Source organism: Marmota flaviventris, chromosome 1 (genome assembly GCF_047511675.1).
Source record: "Marmota flaviventris isolate mMarFla1 chromosome 1, mMarFla1.hap1, whole genome shotgun sequence".
NCBI classification, from domain to species: Eukaryota; Metazoa; Chordata; class Mammalia; order Rodentia; family Sciuridae; genus Marmota; species Marmota flaviventris.
This window is the reverse complement of record NC_092498.1, coordinates 197,655,334-197,676,078: the sequence shown is the minus strand read 5'-3', so window position 1 is coordinate 197,676,078 and position 20,745 is coordinate 197,655,334. Positions and strand designations below refer to the sequence as shown.

Sequence of the window (20,745 nt, the reverse complement as noted above, 5' to 3'; positions counted from 1 at the left end):
GTTTTCCCGAAAAAAAAGACTGTACACATGAGATTGTTAGTTTTTGGTAGACCCCCCCCACACACACACACACACACAAATGCAGTTTCTATCTGTAGGCCGTTAATAAAGATTTATTCCATCCAATACAATACCATGCAGCCACTTAAAAATAATGAAACTTGGACTCAGTGGCAGAGCACTTGCTTAGTGTGAGGCACTGGGGTTCAACTGTCAGCACTGCGTATCAATAAAGGTCCAATGACAAAAAAAAATATTTAAAAAATAATGAAGTTATGTTCTGTGATACCAAAAATAATTTTTAGGATGAGGATAATTATGAAGGTTTAAGTCCTGTGCTACTAAAAGATTACCATAAAGAAATAACAAAATTTAAATTATTAATAATACAGCAGATCTCAACCTTGGTTGCACTTAGAATCTATTTGGAGAGTTTTTAAATGTATAGTGCCCAACCCCAGATTTTTTTTTTTTTTGTTTATTTTACAAATAACTCCCAGATAATTCTATGTGAAGTTAACCTGAGGACCACATATGATGTAAGGGCATTGGCTTTCCCTGCCCCCTCTTTTTCTAGTATATTAATTTTTTTTTCAATGAGGAACACAGGTTTTCAAATTGAAACAAAACAATACAGGGCAATGGGCAAAGTTTCCAATGCCAGATGGAACTCCTAGTCACTTCATTTCTGAGCTTCAATCCCATGAGACATGAGAAGAGAGAAAAGGTGAGTTATCCTTGGGGCTTGGAATGTGTTCTAGGACCACTTGCCACTGGAATAAGGATTTCCAGTAAATTTCAGTCTTATTTCATGTTTGGAGAAAATTAAGCTATTTCTTCTGTTTATTTGCACTCCCACCCCCTCAAAGCAAAACGAAACACTACCCCAGAGCTCCAGTGACTGAAATTCACCAGGTGTAAGGCAGCAAATCCACATGGGGAAGTCCATACATCCAGATTCATCTCTGCCCCTCTTCCCCAAGGGGCCTCACCTACAGGTTCTCTGGCCTCAAGGGTCAAAGGAGACTGAAGAGATCCTGAGGACATGGAACAGCTACCATGTCCCAAGTTTAAGAGATAGCTACTCTCTAACTTGCCTTCACATCTTAAGTGCTTCTCCCAGCACAGGACTCACAACATGGAGATCACCACTGGTGGTTTGGGTGCCACTATGAAGCCAGGAACTGCTTTATGCTCTCTCATAGTCCTACCCAAATTATTTTAAATAGGACAGTTTTAATTTAAAACTTAAAGTATAAACTTATTGTAAACTTATAAATCATTAAATATATTTATGCTATGGGATGAAGCATGCCCCCAAAATACATGTTGGAGTTCTAATCTATAGTAGCTGTGGATGTGAACTTTTTTGGAAGTAGGGTCTTTATGCTAAAATGAGGTCCTGGGTCTGGATGACTGGAGTCCTTAAGAGAGATATTTGGACATGGAGAGACATACCCAGAGAAGAAAACATATGAAGACAGAGGTAGGGGATCAGAGTGATGCATGTGTAAACCCAGGAACACCAAGGATTGCCATCAATCACCAGAAGAACAGACAAGAAATGGTTCTCCAGAACTTTCAAGAGAGCATGAAGTAAATGCTCTGCTTTATCTCCAGAACTGAAACAACTTATGTTGTTTTGGTGATCCAGCTTATGGTTAATTTGTTGATACAACCCTATGAAACTAATACAATGTTCTAGAAACATTTACTCACTCAACCCTCACTACCACCCTAGGAGGTAGAAAATATTAACTATTCCCATTTCCTAGGCATAATTTCAATATGTCTAAGTGAAGTGCTATGTGGATCAGAACCCAAGATAACCACAAGACCACACAACTCTGTCTGCTCCTTGGATAAAGCAATGACTCTTCTAAATTTGAAAGAAAATACTTGGATAGCCCTAGTAAAAGGGGACAGTAACAAGTGTTGAAGGGGATGTGGAGAACCTAGAATTTCTACACACTCCTGCTGGTAATGTAAAATGGTGCAGCTGCTTTGGAAAACAGTTTTTGAAAACTTCCCAAAGTATTAAACATTTACCATTTGGTCTAGTAATTCCACTCCTAAGTATATGCTCAAGAAAAATGAAAAAAAAATCCCAACACTTGTACATGAATATTCATGGCAGCATTATTTACAACAGCTTCAAAGTGAAATTAACCCAAACATTCATCAATTCAAGAATGGATTAATAAAGCACAGTTGCCTGGCTGGTCCTAGAGTTACATGTGTGTAAACTCAACTAAAATGTGATTAAAAAGGTTAAAACAAAAAAAACTTATATTTGTACTGAACATGTATACACTCTTCTTGTCATTATTCCTTGAACAATGCAGTGTGTCAACTAGTTCCAAAGTATTTACATTACATTTGAAATAAATTATGAGTAATTTGGAGATGATTTAAAATATAAGGGAAGATGATGTAGGTTATATGCAAATATTATGCCATCCTATATAAGGAAGTTGACCATCCATGGGAGGGCCTGCATAAAATCTCCATGTACACTGTAGGTCAACCATACATGCATACAATAGAATGTTATTTGGGCATAAAAAAGAATAAAGAATCAAACATGTCACACCATGAATCAACCTCAAAAAACATACTAAGTGGAAAGAAGCTAAATACAACAGACTTCATTATTTATTATTATATGAAGCGTCCAGAAAAGGTGAATTTATAGACAGAAAGATGAGTGGTAGGCTGGGGATGGAAATGAAGACTAATTATGAACGTATGAGAGATCTTACTAGGGAATGAAAATGTTCACAACTAATTTATGGTGATGGCTACACCATTCAGTAAAGTTACTGAAAATCACTGAATTGTATACTTGAAATGGATGAATTGTATAATATGTAAAACAAGGTTATTTTTTAAAAATTAGGTTTTAATGACCTATATAAGTTAACAACCACCCTAGAACTAATTTATTATTTTCAAACAGAATGATAAATATACTATTTAAATTTTACAAACAGCTTTCAAAGATAAAGAATATTACTTTATTAATCCAAACTTTAGTTGTGGAAAAAGGCCAGAACAGCTTACAGTTGAAACAGTACGGGGGCCAACACCAAAAATTTTTCTTTGGATGTTTAGAGACTAGGAAGTTACTATCCCCATTCTCCAGAGCCTCTGAGAAGATGATTAGGAACCAAATAAATGAAATATTTTCTTCTTACACCTGGTATACTTCAGACAGTCTTCACCTGGTAGACATCACTATGTCTCTTCTCAGATCTAGTCTTCCCCATGTAGAGCTCCTTAGACATGGAAGGAGGCCTACAGCTTCTCCGGATTATGACTCCTTGCCCCAGCACATGCTCAAGGAGCTGTAGTGTAGGCAGGTGGCTAAAGCAGAACCACCTGGCAGACATCTCTCTGAAAATGTCTTTCAAGTAGTTTGCAGGATATACGAACCTCTGTCCCAACTTTTTAGTGGGCTGTGTTGTGCATTGGTGACTCCTTTTCTGGGAATCTGAAGCCTCCAGGCAGGTCTCCTTCAATGGGGGACTGAAGGCAAACATGTTTCTTCCTGGCTTTCCAGGTAGGACTTCACCAGACTCCAGATGCTGAGATAAAGCAGTGCTTGACAGGAACCAAGCAGGACAGCAGATTCCACCCTTTCCTGGTCCTCTCTTATCAGGACTTTAGGCCCATTTTGGCCATCATCTCTTCATAGATCGTCCATGCCATTGCTGCCATCAGAGTTCTGCGGAGGGCCCGGGGGACACTGCCTTTAAAGAAGCCACGCAACCCATGGTCCTATGATGAAAATAAATGTCAAAACTCCAGAAATAAAGTAGTAATATAATTAACTATCCATCTGGCACCAGAGAGTCTCTGTTACCTTGTTTCTGAGTCTTAGTTTCTAAAGTATATGCCATATCTATGAATAAGACCCGGTGGTACACACCTGTAATCCTAGTGGCTTAAGAGGCTGAGGCAAGAGGATCACGAGTTCAAAGCCAGCCTCAGCAAAAGCGAGGTACTAAGCAATTCAGTGAGATACTGACTCTAAATAAAATACAAAATAGGGCTGGGGATGTGCCTCAGTGGTTGAGTGCCCCTGTATTCAATCCCCGGTACTCCACTACCACCACAAAAGGAAAAAAAAGATAACTAATGAACTTTAAAAAATGTTTTTTGACCAGCTGTGATGGTGCATGCCTGTAATTCCAGCAATTCAGGAGACTGAGGCAGAAAGATGCATATCAAGGCCAGCCTCAACAACTTGGCAAGATCCTGTCCCCAAATAAAAAATAAAAAGGGCTAGGGATGTAGCTCAGCATGGAGCAGCCCTAGATTTAATCCCTGGTAACAGAAGAAGAAAAAAAAATCATTTTGCATACCTGCTAGGCTTTAAGCCTGTTCTATCTAAGAGAATTTCTTAAAAATCTTTTTGTTTTATGTTTTTGAGTGAGGGGTGCTAGGTACTGAATCCAGACTTGTACATGTTAAGCATGCTCTCTACCATGAGCAACACTCACAGGCCCCCTACATCATGCAAGATTATTGTGTATAGTTGTATAGTCTGTACACTACACAGAAGCACTGAGCCCCAAGTAGCAGATGAAATCCATGCCAAGGTTTGTTTGCCAAACCTGGATCCTGGATACAGGCTGAAGGAAGAGTAGGCTTCTTAGCATTTGTCTATCAGGAGGGAGTACTTTTTGTGTAATTCACTGTGTGCTCCTGGTAGCCCTATCTGTATAAGAATTAAAGGCAAAACACCTCTTCATTTTTTTTAGGGGGTAACAGGGACTGAACTCAGGGGCACTCAACCACTGAGCCACATCCCCATCCCTATTTTGTATTTTATTTAGAGACAGGGTCTCACTGAATTGCTTAGTGCCTTGCTTTTGCTGAGTCTGGCTTTGAACTCCTGATCCTCCTGCCTTAGCCTCCTAAACCGCTGGGAGGCATGTACCTCTGCACTTAGCAAAACACCTCTTCTTTCTCCCTCATAACCTGAAATGATTTGCAATTTCACATATATTTAAAAATATATTATTGTTGTACTTCATGACTTTATGTACAGAGAATAAGAAAGCAGACAGCCTAAATGGTATGAGCAGTATTAGAGTCACAAATTCACATTTATTTTTAACAGGAATATCTGGTGTGTGATAACAGTACTGTGTTCCAAAACGGCCAATCCACTGGTTTTTAAATAGTGCTTTAGTGCCTTTTATATCTTTTATAACATTTTATTTTCAGTACCATTTGTATTAGACCAGACAGCTAGAACATAATATGTATGCTTCTTTTCTGACTATCTTTTTTCCTATGTCCTTAATTAGAGTACTGAGACCACCCAGACGTCCTGTTCAGCAGATCTGGGCTATAGTCAAACAATCTGCATGTTGATGAACAGGGGATCCTAATATAGGTGCCCCTCCCCTCAAAACAAAAACAAAAACACATAAGCTTTTATGGTTCTCAACCTTGGCAGCACACTGGGATTACTGGGACCTTTAAACAAAACTTTTCTGATTTTTTTTTCTTTTGGTGCTGGAGTTGAGCCCACAGTCTTATACATGCTAAGCACATGCTCTACTACTGAGCTACACCCCAAGCCCCTAAAAAAATAGTTCTGATACTGCCCTTCCACCAGATCGCTGATATCTTTGGCCTAGATTTTGACATGGGAATGCAGATTTCTAAAAGCTTCTCAAATGATTCCAAATGAATGAAGGACAAGAACTACTGCTTTAGAGAGAGATCCTTATCCACTACAAGAAACTATACTCATTCTATGGTCTTACTTTGAAAATGATAGTTACTGCTTGGCCTATCCACCGAAACTTCACTGGGGAGAGCTGCATGTGGGTCTTGATAACATCTGCAGGTTGAGTTACCAGGGAGGCCAGAATACCAGCAAATATCCCACAGCTGAAATTTATGACAGGAATAAAGACTGCATCCAACTGGTCTGAAAGAGAACACACATAACATGGAATTACATATCTCATACTTATCAGATTTATCAGATAAAACTCAGTGTAAGTTGTCCCTTCATTCTTCCCAAAATTCAGAAAGATGTAGATTCAAACAAGTTTAAGGATTAAATATTTGAAGGTGCAACGAATGGGCTTGGGTTGTAGCTCAGTGGAAGAGCGCTTGCCTAGCATGTGTGAGGCACTGGGTTTGATTCTTAGCACCATATATAAATAAATAAAATAAAGGCTCACCAACAACTAAAAAATATTAAAAAGAAAAAGGTGTAACTAATATCCAAGTGATACAAGTTATCCATAATGGATCAAGCACAATGTCATGTGCCTCCTGATATAAAAACTGTATCATATCCTTGGTCCACTTGCTAAAAATAAATAACTAAATCTAATCACTGAAAAAACACACTATATAAACCCAAATTTAGGTATACCAACTGGCCTCTATTCTTGGAAATAAAAATTACTACAAAGTACACTACTGGAATGATTAGAGAAATCAGAATATGGACTATGTGTTCAAGAATTTTACCTGTATTAAACTTCTTGAATTTGAAAAAATAGATGGTTACATGAGGGCCTGTCCTTGTTCTTAGGAAATACACACTGAGATATTTAAGGGTAAAGATGAGTCATGTCTACAACTTACTCTCAAAAGATTTACAGATTTATATATTGTATTGTTCTTGTGGCCTTTCTCATAGGTTTAACATTATTTCTAAATACCCAATTTAAAAAATTTTAAGATGGATTGAAAATTAAAAAATACACTTCCAGGCGTGATATTGGCACCAAAATAGACATGTAGACCAATGCAAAATAGAAGACACAGAGACAAACCCTCATAAATACAGCTACCTCATACTAGACAAAGGCACCAAAAACATACAGTGGAGAAAAGACAGTTTATCTAACAAATGGTTCTGGGAAAACTGGAAATCCATGTGTAACAAAATGAAATAAAACTCTCTCATCCTGTACAAAAAATCAACTCAAATTGGATCCAAGACTTAGGCACAGAGACCTGTACCTCATAGAAGAAAAAGTAGGCCCAAATCTTCATCATATCAGCTTAGCTTACTTCCTTAACAAGACTCCTAAAGTACAAGAAATAAAATTAAGAATCAATAAATGGGATATATTCAAACTAAAGAGTTTCTTCTTAGCAAAGGAAATAATCAATAATGTGAAGAGAGAACCTATAGAATGAGAAAAAATCTTTACCACAAGCACCTTGGATAGAGCACTAATCTCCAGGATATATAAAGAACTCAAAAAACATAACACCAAAAAAACAAACAACCCAATCAATAAATAGGCTAAGGAACTGAACAAGCACTTAACAGAAGAAATATAATCAATCAACAAACATATAGAAAAATATTCATCATCTCTAGCAATTAGAGAAAAGCAAATCAAAACTCCAGTCAGAAAGGCAATTATCAAGAATACAAGCAATAAAGAGTGTTGGCAAGGATATGGGGGAAAAGGCACACTCACACATTGCCGATGGGACTGAAAATTGATGCAACCACTTTGGAAAGCAATATGGATATTCCTCAGAAAACTTGGATTGGAACCACCATTTGACCCACTATCCCACTCCTCAGTCTATACCCAAAGGACTTAAAGTCAGCATACTACAGTAATGCAGTCACATCAATGTTCATAGGAGCTCAATTCACAATTGCTAAACTATGGAACCAACCTAGGTGCCCTTCAACAGATGAATAGATAAAGAATATGTGGTACACATACACAATGGAATATTGCTCAGCCTTAAAGAAAAATGAAATTATGGCATTTGTAGGTAAATGGATGGAACTATAGAACATCATGCTAAGTGAAATAAACTAATCCCCAAAAAACAAAGACCAAATGTATTCTGATAAGCAGATGCTGATCCGTAGTGGTAATAGCAGAAGAATAAAGGAACTTTGGATTGTGCAGAGAGGATTAAGAGGAGGGAGGGACGTGAAGAAAGGTAGAATGTGACAGACATTTTACCCTATATACATGTATGATTACACCACGGGTGTGACTCTGCACCAAGTACAGCCAGAGAAATGAAAAGTTGTGCTCCATTTGTGTAAAATGTGTCAAAATGCATTCTACTGTCATGTATAACTAATTAAAACAAATTTAAAAAAAATAGAAGGGAGACCAGTAGAATAGTAGAAGGGGAACAGGGGAGGGAGGAAGGGGAGATACTGGAGAATAAAATTGATCAAATTATACTGTTTTATTGTGTGCATGTATGAATATATAACAAATTCTGCTGATATGTATAATTATAATGTGCCAATAAAAAGGGGGGAAATACACTTCCAGGGACTATGGATGTAGCTCAGTGATAGAGTACAAGCACAAGGCCCTGGGTTCAATCCCTCGCACAAACAAAAATTCACTTCCATGCTTTATTGCCTTAATTTTCTGTTATAAAATAAAGCTGTGACCTGCAGGGTCACACCTCCTGCGGCTTGGGGAGAGACAGCTAATCTCCCAAAGCATTCTAACTGCAGCAGATCACCAGTCTGGATGGCAGGCATTCCAGTTTCCCTAATTAGCCACAGATACTTTACTGAATGCAGGTGCATTCTACAGAACAACTTTCTACATCTTGCTCTGCTTGGGTGGATGTTTACAACTTACAGATTTCACCCACATCTAGTCCAATATAAGCTTACTGGTGAGGTGGGCCTAACTGAAACTCAGATTTGGCAGCTTTACCTCTACCCAAAGGGAAGGCTCAAAACAACATTAACTAGAAACACAGCAAGGATGAAAATATTTTTTTTTCCTTCAAACTTGAATCACAATAAGTCTTCTAAAAAGATACACCTCACAGGTTTGTACCCCAAAGTTTCTCATCTAGGAGGCCTTGGATGGGACACAGGAATTTTACAATGTATTGTTTTGGGATGTACTATTACAGAACCTCTGCAAAACACATGTTATTCCTTACCCAGTCCACCCCAATCTGCCAAATTATAGTAGCATCAGTACTCTTTGATTGAAGAGCATACAAACTCCAAAGGGCAATGGCCAAGTCTGTCACACCCACCTTTGTGGCCCAGCACTCAGCCCCAAACTGGACACAATCTTAGTATGGCTCAGATCCTAAAACTGGTAAGAATAACAAACAGAATAACAAAAGAATAACAAATAAAACAGCAAGAACCCAATGTCTCAGGGATACCTCTTTTCCACCACACCTTCCTTTATCCTTACCATGGAGCACTAGGCCTTTGGTCTGGCTGTAAAACATCAGGTAAATTCCTGAAAAGGGTGCATCACGAAGGAGAGTTGCTGACAGGCCGCTGAACAGGCCTCGGTGTCCCTCACTGCGGTAGATGCTTCTCAGAGCTGCGTAGATGCTCTCATAGCCGTATTTTCCACTCTGCAAAGGGAGCACAGATCCAGTGACAGATATAGAGGTCTTGCACTGGAGCAGTGACCCCAGCTGACTTTTCAGGTTATTCAGCGTCACCAAGGCACTAATGGGCTCTAGCTCACACATGGCTTGGCCTGCCTACACAAATGAGTTCTGTGACCACATCCAACTCCAAGTTGGACTATAAATCAAGAGTTGACACTAGTCACTTCCCAAGAACCCAGTGGCTCTGTGTACCAACCCTGAAGTGCTAGAGCTATCAAACTCACCTCATAGCGTGTCTTGATCACTGTGATAGGTGACATGCAGACCCCTGCAACAGAGCGAGAGCTCATACCCAGCATGATCGATTCCAGGGGAGTAGGGGGATGGCCTCGCAAGAAATACTGCTTCAAAGAGTAGAGAGTGCCAAAGTAAATTCCAACACCAGGGACACATCTCACGATGGACTGCAGAAAAGGCCAGAGGGAAGAACAATGAAATCAAAGAGCCAACACCATTAGATACTGTCTTAGCTGGGTTTCCCCAGAAGACCCCAAGATGATTTGCATGCAAGTAGTTTATTGAAGGTGCAGAGAAAACACCAACAGGAAGTGGATAAGAGAGACAGGAGAGATGGCAGCTAATAAAGGATGAACTACAAAAGCAGTTACAGCTGTGGGCAACTCAGTCCTTTTGGGGAACTCTGGGAACCAGTGAAGAACACACCTCAGAATTAGTCCTCCATCGGAGGGGAGATGGTGAAGTTTAAACATCAACCCATTATTCAGTGGTTGAGGACTGTGTGGGTTGGGGTAAGTATTAACACCTTGGCAATCCTAGCAAAGTAAGTCCTTAGGGCTAGTAAAAGCCATTAGGGAAAGAAATACAGGTGTGAGGTTCCAGCCCACTTTCAATGAAGTGGTAAGGGGCAAGAATACACTGAAAGGCAGGCAGAGGGAGGAGGTGGGTCATCTATTTCTGCTGCAGACTGTGCTACACTAACAAATCATACCCAAGGTATACAGGTGCAATATTTCCTTGAGCCCTCAAACAGAAGTTAGTGACAGTACAAGAGATGGGTGGGAAGTGCAGTAGTCCCCTCTTATCTGTGGAGGATATGTTCTAAGACTCCCAGTGGATGCCTGAAATAGTGGATAGTACCAAACTCTACAAACAGTATGTTTTTTCCTATATTGTATATACATAACTATGATAAAGCTTCATTTATAAATTAGACACAGTAATTAATAAAAATACAATTATAACACTGTAATAAAAATTATATGACTGTGGTCTGTCTCTCCCCCCCCCCCACCCCTCAATACAGCTTACACAGTACTCACCCTTCTTCTTGTGGTAATAGATGACAACGCCTACCTCGTGAGATGAAGTGAGATGAATGAAACAGTATGAGGCTACTACTGGCGTTCTGACAATAGGTCAGAAGGAGGATCATAGAGCCACCAACCTCGATGGCTGAATGTCAGAAGCAGATGATATCAATGGTTGGGGAGCTTTGATAGTTGAAGGGCTTTTTGCCAAAATCTTTTGGAAGAACACTGTATTCAAGAGTTATCTCTTTCTCACTCATCCAAGTGTTGCTTCAGTGGCCGTCATCTCTTGGTGATGATCTGGGTGACTTTAATGCTGTGTTCTCTCCATAATTTTGTCCTTTAATGTCTGTGCAATTCAAAACACTTCACCAAATTTTAATAATATCCATGTTGTTGGCTCTGCTTCAGTTTCTTCCTCTTCTTCTTCCTCTGTTCATGACTCAACAAGTGTTTCCAATTCCTCATTTGTTAACACATCTTCATGGCCTTCAATATGTTCTTCCACCCCATCAAGCACATCCTTCCATGATTTATGCCATGGTGCCTCTTCTACACTTTCATGAATACAGATCAACTTCTTATAGGAGAGCCTGGCTTCATCAAATTGAAGACTTGCTTTTTCCTTAATGAACTTCTTCAACTCTGCCAGAAATGTGGCAGCAATTTCATCAGCAGATACAACCTCTCGGGTAAGTCTTACATTTTTCAGTCCAAACCTATCTCTAAATCCATGTAACCACCTCTTACTTTCAGTAAATGGCTTGCTATCATTCATCACAGGGGACACTTTGCCGAAGTCTTCCTCTAGGTTCAGTGCGTTCTGGTGCAACATACTGTTATCAATTAGAGCATGTTTTTTTTTCATATCTTCCACTCACAAATTTAATGCCTTTTCAATCTGCACTAAGTACTTCTCACACACTGTGTCTGTAACTTTGCAGTTTGAAGTGTGACAGCAAAACTAGAATGAATTTTTTTCCTTCTTCACAACTTCACAGATAGAATATTCACTTTTGCCATAGCTATTAGCAACCTCAGCATACGCTTTTTTTTTCTTTGCTTATTAACTCAAGAACTTTTACCTTTTCACTTAAAGGAAGAACTTTACAGCTTCTCATTGGCATATCCTAATTGCTAGCATCATTGCTCTTGCATTTGGGGGCCATTATTAAGCACATAGGGTTACTTAAACATAAGCACTGATTCCCCAACAGTCAATCTGATTCCTGACATAGCTACTAAGTGACTATAAAAATGGGTGATTCACCTATAGGGCTGGGCAGTGAACAGTGTGATATTTCATCACACTACTCAGAACAGTGCACAATTTAAAATTTATAAATTGTTCCCCTCTGGAATTTAATATTTTTGGATTGGGATTGACTGAACCCACAGAATGTAAAACCACAGATAAGGGGAAACCACTATACTCCCATCACTTCCTAAGGAGCTGGTGAGGTACATGAGACATGACTGGTTATCAAAGTAAAGTACTGCAAGAGAACCCAGACCCAGAAGGTGGCTTACAGGGGACATCCCTTTCCAAAGGCCCCAAAGACTCTCAGTGCGAACCACCTTCAAGAATACAGCCAACATGCCAACACGTCTGGACCTGAGGGCAGACAAAAGAAGAGGAAAAGTCACTTAAATCACTTCCTTATAAAAAAAAATCTCCACTCAAAGATTTTGTATTTACTCTTTCCTAAAGCACTTAGGAATCCCTACAATGCATCGTAGAATTACTCTGGACTTCCCACGTGTTCCTGGTTTGACAAATGTTCATCTGTCCATTCACAGATGGAATAACCTCCCATTTTAAATACACTTTATATATTTCCCATAGTGCTGAGCTCCATATAGCACAAAACAGACACAACTGATGTTATTTGTAGAAAACCACCCCCTATCAAGCAGTACAGTTATGATCACGAGCTAGCACAATAAAATGCAAATATCACTGAGGCAGATTCTCTGGAGCTGCACAGGAAAGAATCCCACTTAATGAACAAGAAACATCAAATATAAAAAAATATATATTCACTGAAAACACTATATACGAAACACAGCAGTTGGACACAGCTTGTGCTTCTCCTTGAGCATCCAACAGAATGGAGGTTGATTTAACTGGAAAGATGATCCAGTGCCTGAAAAATGGAGCCGAGTTCCTCAGTGAAATGTGGAGCAGCAGGCCCTACCCGTGGTCTGAGGGCTGGAGAGTCTGCAGGCGTGTTTTAAGGAGATCCAGGGGCTGGAAAAGGAGGGTAGAGCAGGTCCCACTGATAGAGCCACACAGGAAAGCCTTGATCACTGGATGTAACTGCAGAACAAGAGAGCATTGTGTCAGCAGCTCTGCTAGCACATTATGCACCTTTCTCCACAGCTGGGCCAGTAACTCCAGGCTGGTGCCTCATCTTTATATATTAGATAAGAGAAACACATGGCCGCAAATTCATAACACAGGAATGTTGCTGAGGATATTGTGCCCTACAAGAGCTATTCCTATGGTCTTAGTGTTGCTAATAATTTTACTCCCTGAGCAAACAGACTGAGCAACATGTCTATTTCCATGCACTGTCCACACTTAACCACACTTTGTCCTACTTGAAAAATTACACATATCTCTTTGTCTTTGGAAAAGCAAACTCAATTGAGTTTAACTCTAAACTTTGGTTTCCAGGCTCCCTTGGCTGTACATCCTATAATATACTATATAATCAGGTCAAAAACAAATGAAACCTGAAGCTTAGTCACAATGTATAAGAAGTTCCATTTCTGGTATAATCTATGAATTTCCTTCATTTAAAACTTTCCCTTTCTTCTACCCACCCATCTCACTGGGACCTACAGAGGTGACAGATGGCTCTATAGACCAGTAGGCACTCCTAGGTTTGTTGCCTCTACTTCAGCCCTGGCACTGTCTCACACACTGGATTATCTATAGGCAGCATCTGGAGGAGTATAACTCCTTCAAAGACTAAACGTACCTCCCTCAAGCACAGCCCAGGAGCCTCAGCTCCTAGCACTGGTGCTAGTATGACGCTGTGTTTTCTTTCCAGGGCCCCAGAACCCAGCAGCACAAATGATAGTGAAAACACACTTAAAAAAAAAAAAAAACCCTCTTTTCTAAAGAAGACACTTGGCAAATTCCATCTAAAAAAGACCTTTTCCCTCATTTAGTAGCACTTATACTACTGTAGCCCTAAAATACTATTAAGATAAATACAGTTTGCCATTATACATATCACATAATCACTTACAGGAACTGAAATGTCTAATATGTAGTACTTGTTTCACAGAAAAAAACAAACCATATATATATAAACAGAAAAGACAGATCATCCCAAGTGCCAGCATGAGCAAGTTACAACTGCAATGACTTAGAAAACCACTTGGAAGGACTAAATAAATTCAGAAATTAAAGGCTGGAGTTTACAACCACGTTCCAATAGCCCTGAAATGACAGCAGGTGTTTTGATAAGACAATAGGTAAAATCAAACAAAGATATCTATATTTTGTACTGGGGATTGAACCCAGGAGTGCTTAACCACTCAGCCACATACCCAGGCTTTTTTATGTTTATTTAGAGACAGGGTCTTGTTGTATTGCTTGAGGTCTCACTAAGTTTCTGGGGCTGGCTCTGAACTCATAATCCTCCTGTCTCAGTCTCCTTAGCTGCTGGGATTCCAGATATATGTACCACGATGCCTGGCAAAGGTGTACATTTTGTCTGTATGGGCCCAACTCCCGCTTGCCCAGAGATGTCTTCCTTTTCTGCTAACCAATATCCCAGGAGATCTGTGTTTCTCAGCCTTACCTGAGACTTTGCAGCATCAAGGAGTGCTGCTGCTTCACACACTGGGCCTTTGCCTTCCATTGTTGGCTTCTCTTCTCTGCCTGATGCTCCAAAACCGTCTTTCCAGACCGATCCCTATATCAGCTTAACTCACACTTTGCCAGTCACTCCTTGGGCGCTCAGTGTGCCATCTAGCTAAATATCCTTCACTAGAGTGGTTCTGAGGGCTCACCAAGGACGTGCATATTCTTTCGTGTCCTGTCCCTGTCTTTATCTTACCTGGATTCTCTGATGCATCTGATACAGATGATTGCCTCTCCTCTCAGTCTTGGTTTTTCTTTCTCTTTGTTTCTGGCTCCCCTTCAAAGTCTCCTTTTCCTTGACCTGCCACTTAGATGTTGCTGCTCCTCTTATCTCCTCTGTCTGCAGCCTTCTCAGGGCAACTTCACACACATGCTAGTAACGCCCACATCTCTGGCCCCACTAACTCAACACCTCCTCCTTCAGTCTCATAAGAGTCTCAAACTCAACAGATGCAAAATGGAAACTTGGTCAACAGTTCTACACACACACACACCTGTTTCTCCTCTGATCCATATTGGGATACTTCAGGTATCAGGCTGGAAACCCAGAAGACATGAAGGCTTTCTCTGCCTGCAGCTTCATGACCATGTCCTGCTGGCTGATCCCTTGGTCTTCCCAGTCTGTCCCCTGTCAATCTAGAAGGACTCTAAGAATACTGAGTTTGTTGGTACACACCTATAACTCCAGCTACTTGGGAGGCTGAGGCAGGAGAATCTCAGGGCTAGCCAAGGCAGTTTAGTGAGATCCTGTATCAAAAATAAAATAAAAATGGCTGGGGATATAGTTCAGTGGTAAAGTGCTTCCCTACCATGGGCAAGGACCTCAATTCAATACCCAGAACTGCATTAAAAAAAGAAAAAAGAAAAAAAGAAATAGTTTATTCAGGAATGAGTAGGGGATTTGCAAATCTGCAATCTGTGTGCTATGATGGATCATAGGCCCATTGGAGGAGGTTATTGCAAAGAGAAAAATTTTAAGGTAGAAGGAAGTCCACCATGTAAAGTGTTTTAAACAAGAATCACTAGTATTTTAAAAAATAATAATAAAATCATTAAAAAAAAAAGAATCACTGGTCACAGAGTTCACTGCAGGAGCTTCATTAGCTGATTGGCAGTATTGGCTGTTACTAGGAATTTGTCTTCATTGAATTTACCTTAACAAAGTTGTGTTTAACAAAGCTACTTGCAAGATTGTGGTTAGATTTGGCAAAGTCTCTCGTGATCGTTCTTGCTATCAGGCAAATAGGCACGAGGACCCTGCTGGCTCCGTTTAGTTTCATTTTGACATAAGTTACTCCATTTTGGTGCTAACTCCTTATATACCCCCATGTATCCATCCTTTTGGCCTCCTTGACAGTCTCTAGTCTCAAGGGTGCAAAGTCATCCTCCAGGCCACTCCCAGAGTAGCACTGGGTAAATCTCACAACCCCAGGAGCTATTTAAATCCATTTTACAGACCAAACTGAAGCTCACAGAGGTTGTGAATGTGTCCTAGGTCAGAGGTGTTGAAGCCATTGATCAAAACTCAAAATTCATGCTCCACTGAAGTGAAAATCTAGGATATTCAGGCTGCTCACTCACACACCACTGCTGACCACTACTCATTTCCTCTTGAAATGCTTTTTTGGGGGGCTTCAGGTATTAACAGTGTCCATGGTTTCCTCCCACTTCTCAGGACACTCTCTTAAATGAGGACCTCCTTTATTTCCCCTGGAACCATGCTTCCACACCCCTCCCATGGCTTCACTTACCATCTCCCTCAGGAGATTCAGGCCCACACAGTCACTTGCTCAGATGTCCCCCACACACCTCTGATGATATTTCCAAATATGAACGATCCCCACCCCTCACCTTCAACTTGCTCCTCCTCTAGGATGCCCCATCCCAGTGAATGCACTGCCATTTATCTACCCAGCTTCCTGGGCCAAAAACCCAAGCACCATCCACACTCCACACTTGCTCATTCACCTCCTGAACAGCGCTCAAATTTATGTCTTGTATCCATCCTGAGTCAGGATACATCATCTCTTGCCTTCTTGACTGCCATCATCTCTTCACTTCATCTCTTTGACAGGCTAACTCACACTCTACCCTGCAGCCAGAGTCATCTTTCAAAACTGCAGATCTAACCATAGTGCTTTTTGGTATAAAACCCTTCAATGAAAGAGTTAATGTTTTATACAATTTTAAGTTATCAACTTAAGAGGCTGGGGTTGTGGCTCAGCAGTAGAGCGCTGGCCTAGCACGTCCGAGGCCCTGGGTTCGATCCTCAGCACCTCATAAAAATAAATAAATAACATAAAGGTATTGTGTCCAACTACAACTAAAAATAAATATTTTAAAAAAGTTATCAACTTAAAAAAGAATAAATGTGTTGAAAATATAAGTACCAATAAATGTGTTAGAAACTACAAAGTATCCCTGGGCATGGTGGCACATGCCTATAGTCCCAGCCTGAGCAAATCAGCAAGAGCCTGTGTCTCAAAATAAAATATAAAAATGGCTAGGGATTTGGAGTGGTAGAGCACCCCTGGGCTTAATCTTTAGAACTAAAAAAGAAAGAATATTAGTCATTAGTACTTATTGAAATAAAAAAAAATTTAAAAGTCAACACCCTTTTATTGCTCTACATTCCTCTCAGGATAAAGTCCAAACTGCGGGCTGCAAAGTCTTCATGAATCATGCAGCTCCTTCTTTATCATTTTTGTGCTTGCTCTCACTCTCTCTCAAATACAATTCCTCTGCCATAATGGAGGCCTATTACCTTCCCCTCACCCCAGAAAACTGAGGTATTGTCTCTCTGCCCTAATTCATCTACTGCTCCCTAACTCCCCTGCTTCTGGGTTCAATGCCCCCTCCCCAGGATTCCTGCAGCAGCACCCATGCCCATCTCCTTTATAACTAAGGGTCCATGACAAAAGATATGGTAACTCCTATCTTGTCTTCTTCATGGTGGTATCTCAATAACTGGGCACAATAGGTGTTCAACAGTGATAAATGAAAGGCTCTTGTCACATAATAGAAAATGTGACATGCTCAAAGCCTATCCCTTGAGCACACATCCATAGGATAAAGTTCAGTGGGCTCAGGGTGCCTCATCCCAGGACAGGTTAATCCTCCTCAGCTCCTTCCAGCCCTTCTCCAGCCCTTCTCCCTCCAGCAGTTATCTTGGTGCTGCTTCCCCAAGGCTCCCTCTGGTATTGCACTTAATTTGTTTCAAGGCTGAAATCCTTCACCTCTGGACTCGGATGACAAAAACTATCTTTTTAATATCTTTATTTTTCACAGCACAGATTGGAAATATTATTGACTCAATATTTGTTGAATAAACTAATAAAGCCCATAATATATATAATTTTTCAGGTCTTTGAACACAGACTAGATGCTAAATATATATATGCCAGAAGTATCGATTATCATCTAGTAGGTAAACTAAAAAAGGCAGGTAATTAACATTTTGTCAATGGTAGATAGCACACCATTTGCGAGTGGACTTTTCTTTCTTCCCTCCCTCCCTCTTTCTTTCCCTCCCTCTCTTTCCCTTCCCCTCCCCCCTTTCTGGTGGCCTTGCCCATGCTAAATATGTGCTGTACCACTGATCTACACCTCCAGCCTTCAAGAATAGACTTAATTTTTAAAAACTGCTAATTATTCATGGAAAATAAGATGAATAATTTATTTCTTTTTTCGGTGTGAGAAGGGTAGGGCAAATAAAAGAGAAAAGAATACAAACACAAAGGTAACAATAACAGTTTGCAAAATGATTCCACAAATAATTTTTATTCTACAAAAAATATCCTAAATCCAATTCAGATCTGAAGGCGAAGGCTGGAGGGGTAGAAAAAGGTAAGCAGATTTTCAAAATCATGAACGTATAGCTGCTGCGGCTGCGTTTAAACTTTTTTAAAAAAACAAAAAAGCTAGCCACCTCATCTAGCTAGCTGCCCAATTCCTAGGGCCCGCCCCCAGCATAGCCACACCCCCGCCTTCACCAATCACCGGCGAGGATTAGGAGACAACACCCTGGGGGGCCGCCGGCCTCGCCCACCAACACCTCCGCCTCCACCAATGGCGGCTGGGCGGCTCGCAGGCTGCAGCCAGTACGGACCGCAAGGGGCGTGGCGTCTTTGGCGCCCGCGAATCCGCCTGCCACTGCTGGTCAAGAGGCTGCGCCCCGGAGGAGCCTAAGCGGTGGCCCACTGGCTTCCTGGACAACCCTGGGACGGCTCGCTCCGGCTACTACGGCTCCTCAGGCTTGGCGCGATCCCTGGCCTTGCTATGGTTCAAAGCTCTGCCCGGCTGCCCTCCCATCTATCGCTCCAGGACTCGCACTCGGAACAACTTCTGGTAGCGCGCACGGTGCTGGGCCCGCGCGGGCACACTCCCCGACACCTCGTCCCGGCCGCTGCAATACCGCAGCTGTCCCCAGACGTCAACCCAGCCCGTCCCAGGGTTTGGGCGGCAGCTCCTCCCGTCCCGCCTTGCGTTAATCCCACAGCCCAACTTTAACACTCCGGCCACGTCCCAATCCTGCGCGCTGACTGTGCCGAGGGTCCCCCTAGAGCCTCGAATCCGCCCGAGCTGGCGGCCTCGGAACCCCTTCCTTCCCTCCTCGCAGGCTCCTCACCATAAGTGTCTCCACCTTGTCTCCGACATCTTGGGGAGGCAGCAGCGCTGCGCGCACCTTCTGATTCATTGGAGAGGCGAACAGCGAGAGCTCGGGGCCGGGTGCCTCGGTGGCCGCGAGGCCCGGCCCTGGAGACTGTGGAAGGGAGATGAGACAACGCGGTAACCGGGCAACGCGTCGGGGTCTCCGGAAGAAGGAGCCCCGAGCTCCCAGCACCTGGCTGGCCTGCGCGTCCCAGCTACGTCCACGCCCGGACCTTGCGCGGAAGCTACTAGCCCTTCTTCATTAGCTCCGCAGGCTGCGTGACTCGGCTCTCCAGCCTACCTTACCCATCACGCCCAGCCGAAGTCGGCAGCGCTAGAGGAGCACCGTCCTACGTGTATCGGGGAAGAGAAAGCCAGGCGAACCCAATGGAAAGGCATGGGCGGAAAGATTTCCCTTCCGGGTGCTTCGCTGGGTCACGCCCCTGGTGAGCGTGTCTTTAGTGCCACCTTGTGGAAGCTCATAGAATTACCGCTGTTCTTGCTTGGGCCTGTTGAAGGAGGGTTGAGAGGGAGAGAGAGAAATTAGCTCAGGGGGGCTCTTACAATGAGCTATACACCCCAGCCCCCTCCCTTTGAAAACCCAATGTGGCTTTTGCTTTCTGGGTTAGATGTTCAGGTCACGTGATGCTTTCCCATTCCAGGGATTGTAGACACCCTCTATCCAGGAAGACATATACAAGTGTAAGTTTGAGCACAGGAACTCTTCTTAAAATTTTATTCACAGCAAAGTTTGACACCTGGAGAAGTTTCTGCCATCAGAGTGAGGGCTAAAGTACACATGGGAGCTGGAGTGAATGGGACCAACAGAATCTACTCCAGCAGAATGTTTGGTTCCTTTTTCTTCTCCCTGCAAGGGCAGGGGAGATGGGCCTTGTAGTCTTTGCAGCTGGGTCAGTTTTCATGGAAGAAAATGACTGGAAAGACAAAGAATACAGGTGAATCATCCCCATGCTTCCAGGGAAACCAGTCCAGCAAGGTCCTTCTGCCTGCCTGGAGTCTAAGTTCTCACTTTTGATGCCAAAGCAATAAGCCTACCTTTACCCTTTGGAAGCCAGTAGGAGTAGAAAGGGGATATACCATGATATTCTGCCATTTTCATAAACCTCTCTAAGCTTAGTGCTCTCAGAGAGGTCTGTGGATATCTTGTGATGATCTCCATCCTTAAGGCTGAAATCTTCAGCAAAGGGGGAAGCCACCGTCTGTGCCCACCAATATGGATGGGCACAAACAGCAGGAAAAGAGAATTCCAATGGCCTAACCAGCAGCTGTGGCCTAGAGGATGGTCCTGTTGCTGCTTTGGGCGTCACAAGAGAGAAATGCCTTTCCTCCTTCTGTGCCAGTGACCTTTGCTTCAAGTCTTATCACCTGGCCCAAGGTGACTGGGCTACAAGAGATCAGTAAATGAGAGCAGCTCATGGGCTGGTCTCTAAGATATAGATGGGTAATTGTCAGGGTGGCCTGTGTCCCTACCAGAGTGGGGTCCTCAGATCCTATTCCAAGGGCTGAGATGTCAGC

The 20,745-nt window shown here is 42.0% G+C and overlaps 1 protein-coding gene across 4 annotated transcripts; it reads right to left on the bottom strand.

Annotated features, from left to right (window-relative positions):
* Positions 1-2,994: 2,994 nt before the first annotated feature.
* On the bottom strand, positions 2,995-19,453 carry Slc25a38 (solute carrier family 25 member 38). 4 transcript variants are annotated; one of them, XM_027932385.2, is made up of 7 exons: positions 19,187-19,453; positions 12,878-12,999; positions 12,210-12,294; positions 9,636-9,815; positions 9,204-9,372; positions 5,784-5,950; positions 2,995-3,780 (listed from the first exon to the last, which is right to left on the bottom strand). In XM_027932385.2, the coding sequence occupies exons 1-7, from the start codon at positions 19,253-19,255 to the stop codon at positions 3,658-3,660; spliced, it is 915 nt and encodes a 304-aa protein (XP_027788186.2). In that variant the 5' UTR covers positions 19,256-19,453; the 3' UTR covers positions 2,995-3,657. The 4 variants fall into 4 exon arrangements, with proteins under 4 accessions (XP_027788186.2, XP_027788188.2, XP_027788189.2 ...); XM_027932387.2 differs by having other exon boundaries at positions 12,258-12,294; positions 19,187-19,332; XM_027932388.2 differs by lacking the exon at positions 19,187-19,453 and adding an exon at positions 14,756-14,898.
* Between the last annotated feature and the right edge of the window lie 1,292 nt (positions 19,454-20,745).

What these genes read in the sequence shown, in the direction of transcription:
- Slc25a38 (XM_027932385.2), bottom strand. Translation starts at nt 19,255, where the DNA reads ATGAATCAGAAGGTGCGCGCAGCGCTGCTGCCTCCCCAAGATGTCGGA. An exon ending in TTTGGAAAGGGATGTCCCCT is followed by an intron (nt 9,816 to 12,209) that starts GTAAGCCACCTT and finishes CCTTTTCTGCAG; the next exon opens with TCCATCGTGAGATGTGTCCC. An exon ending in TGATCAAGACACGCTATGAG is followed by an intron (nt 9,373 to 9,635) that starts GTGAGTTTGATA and finishes CTCCCTTTGCAG; the next exon opens with AGTGGAAAATACGGCTATGA.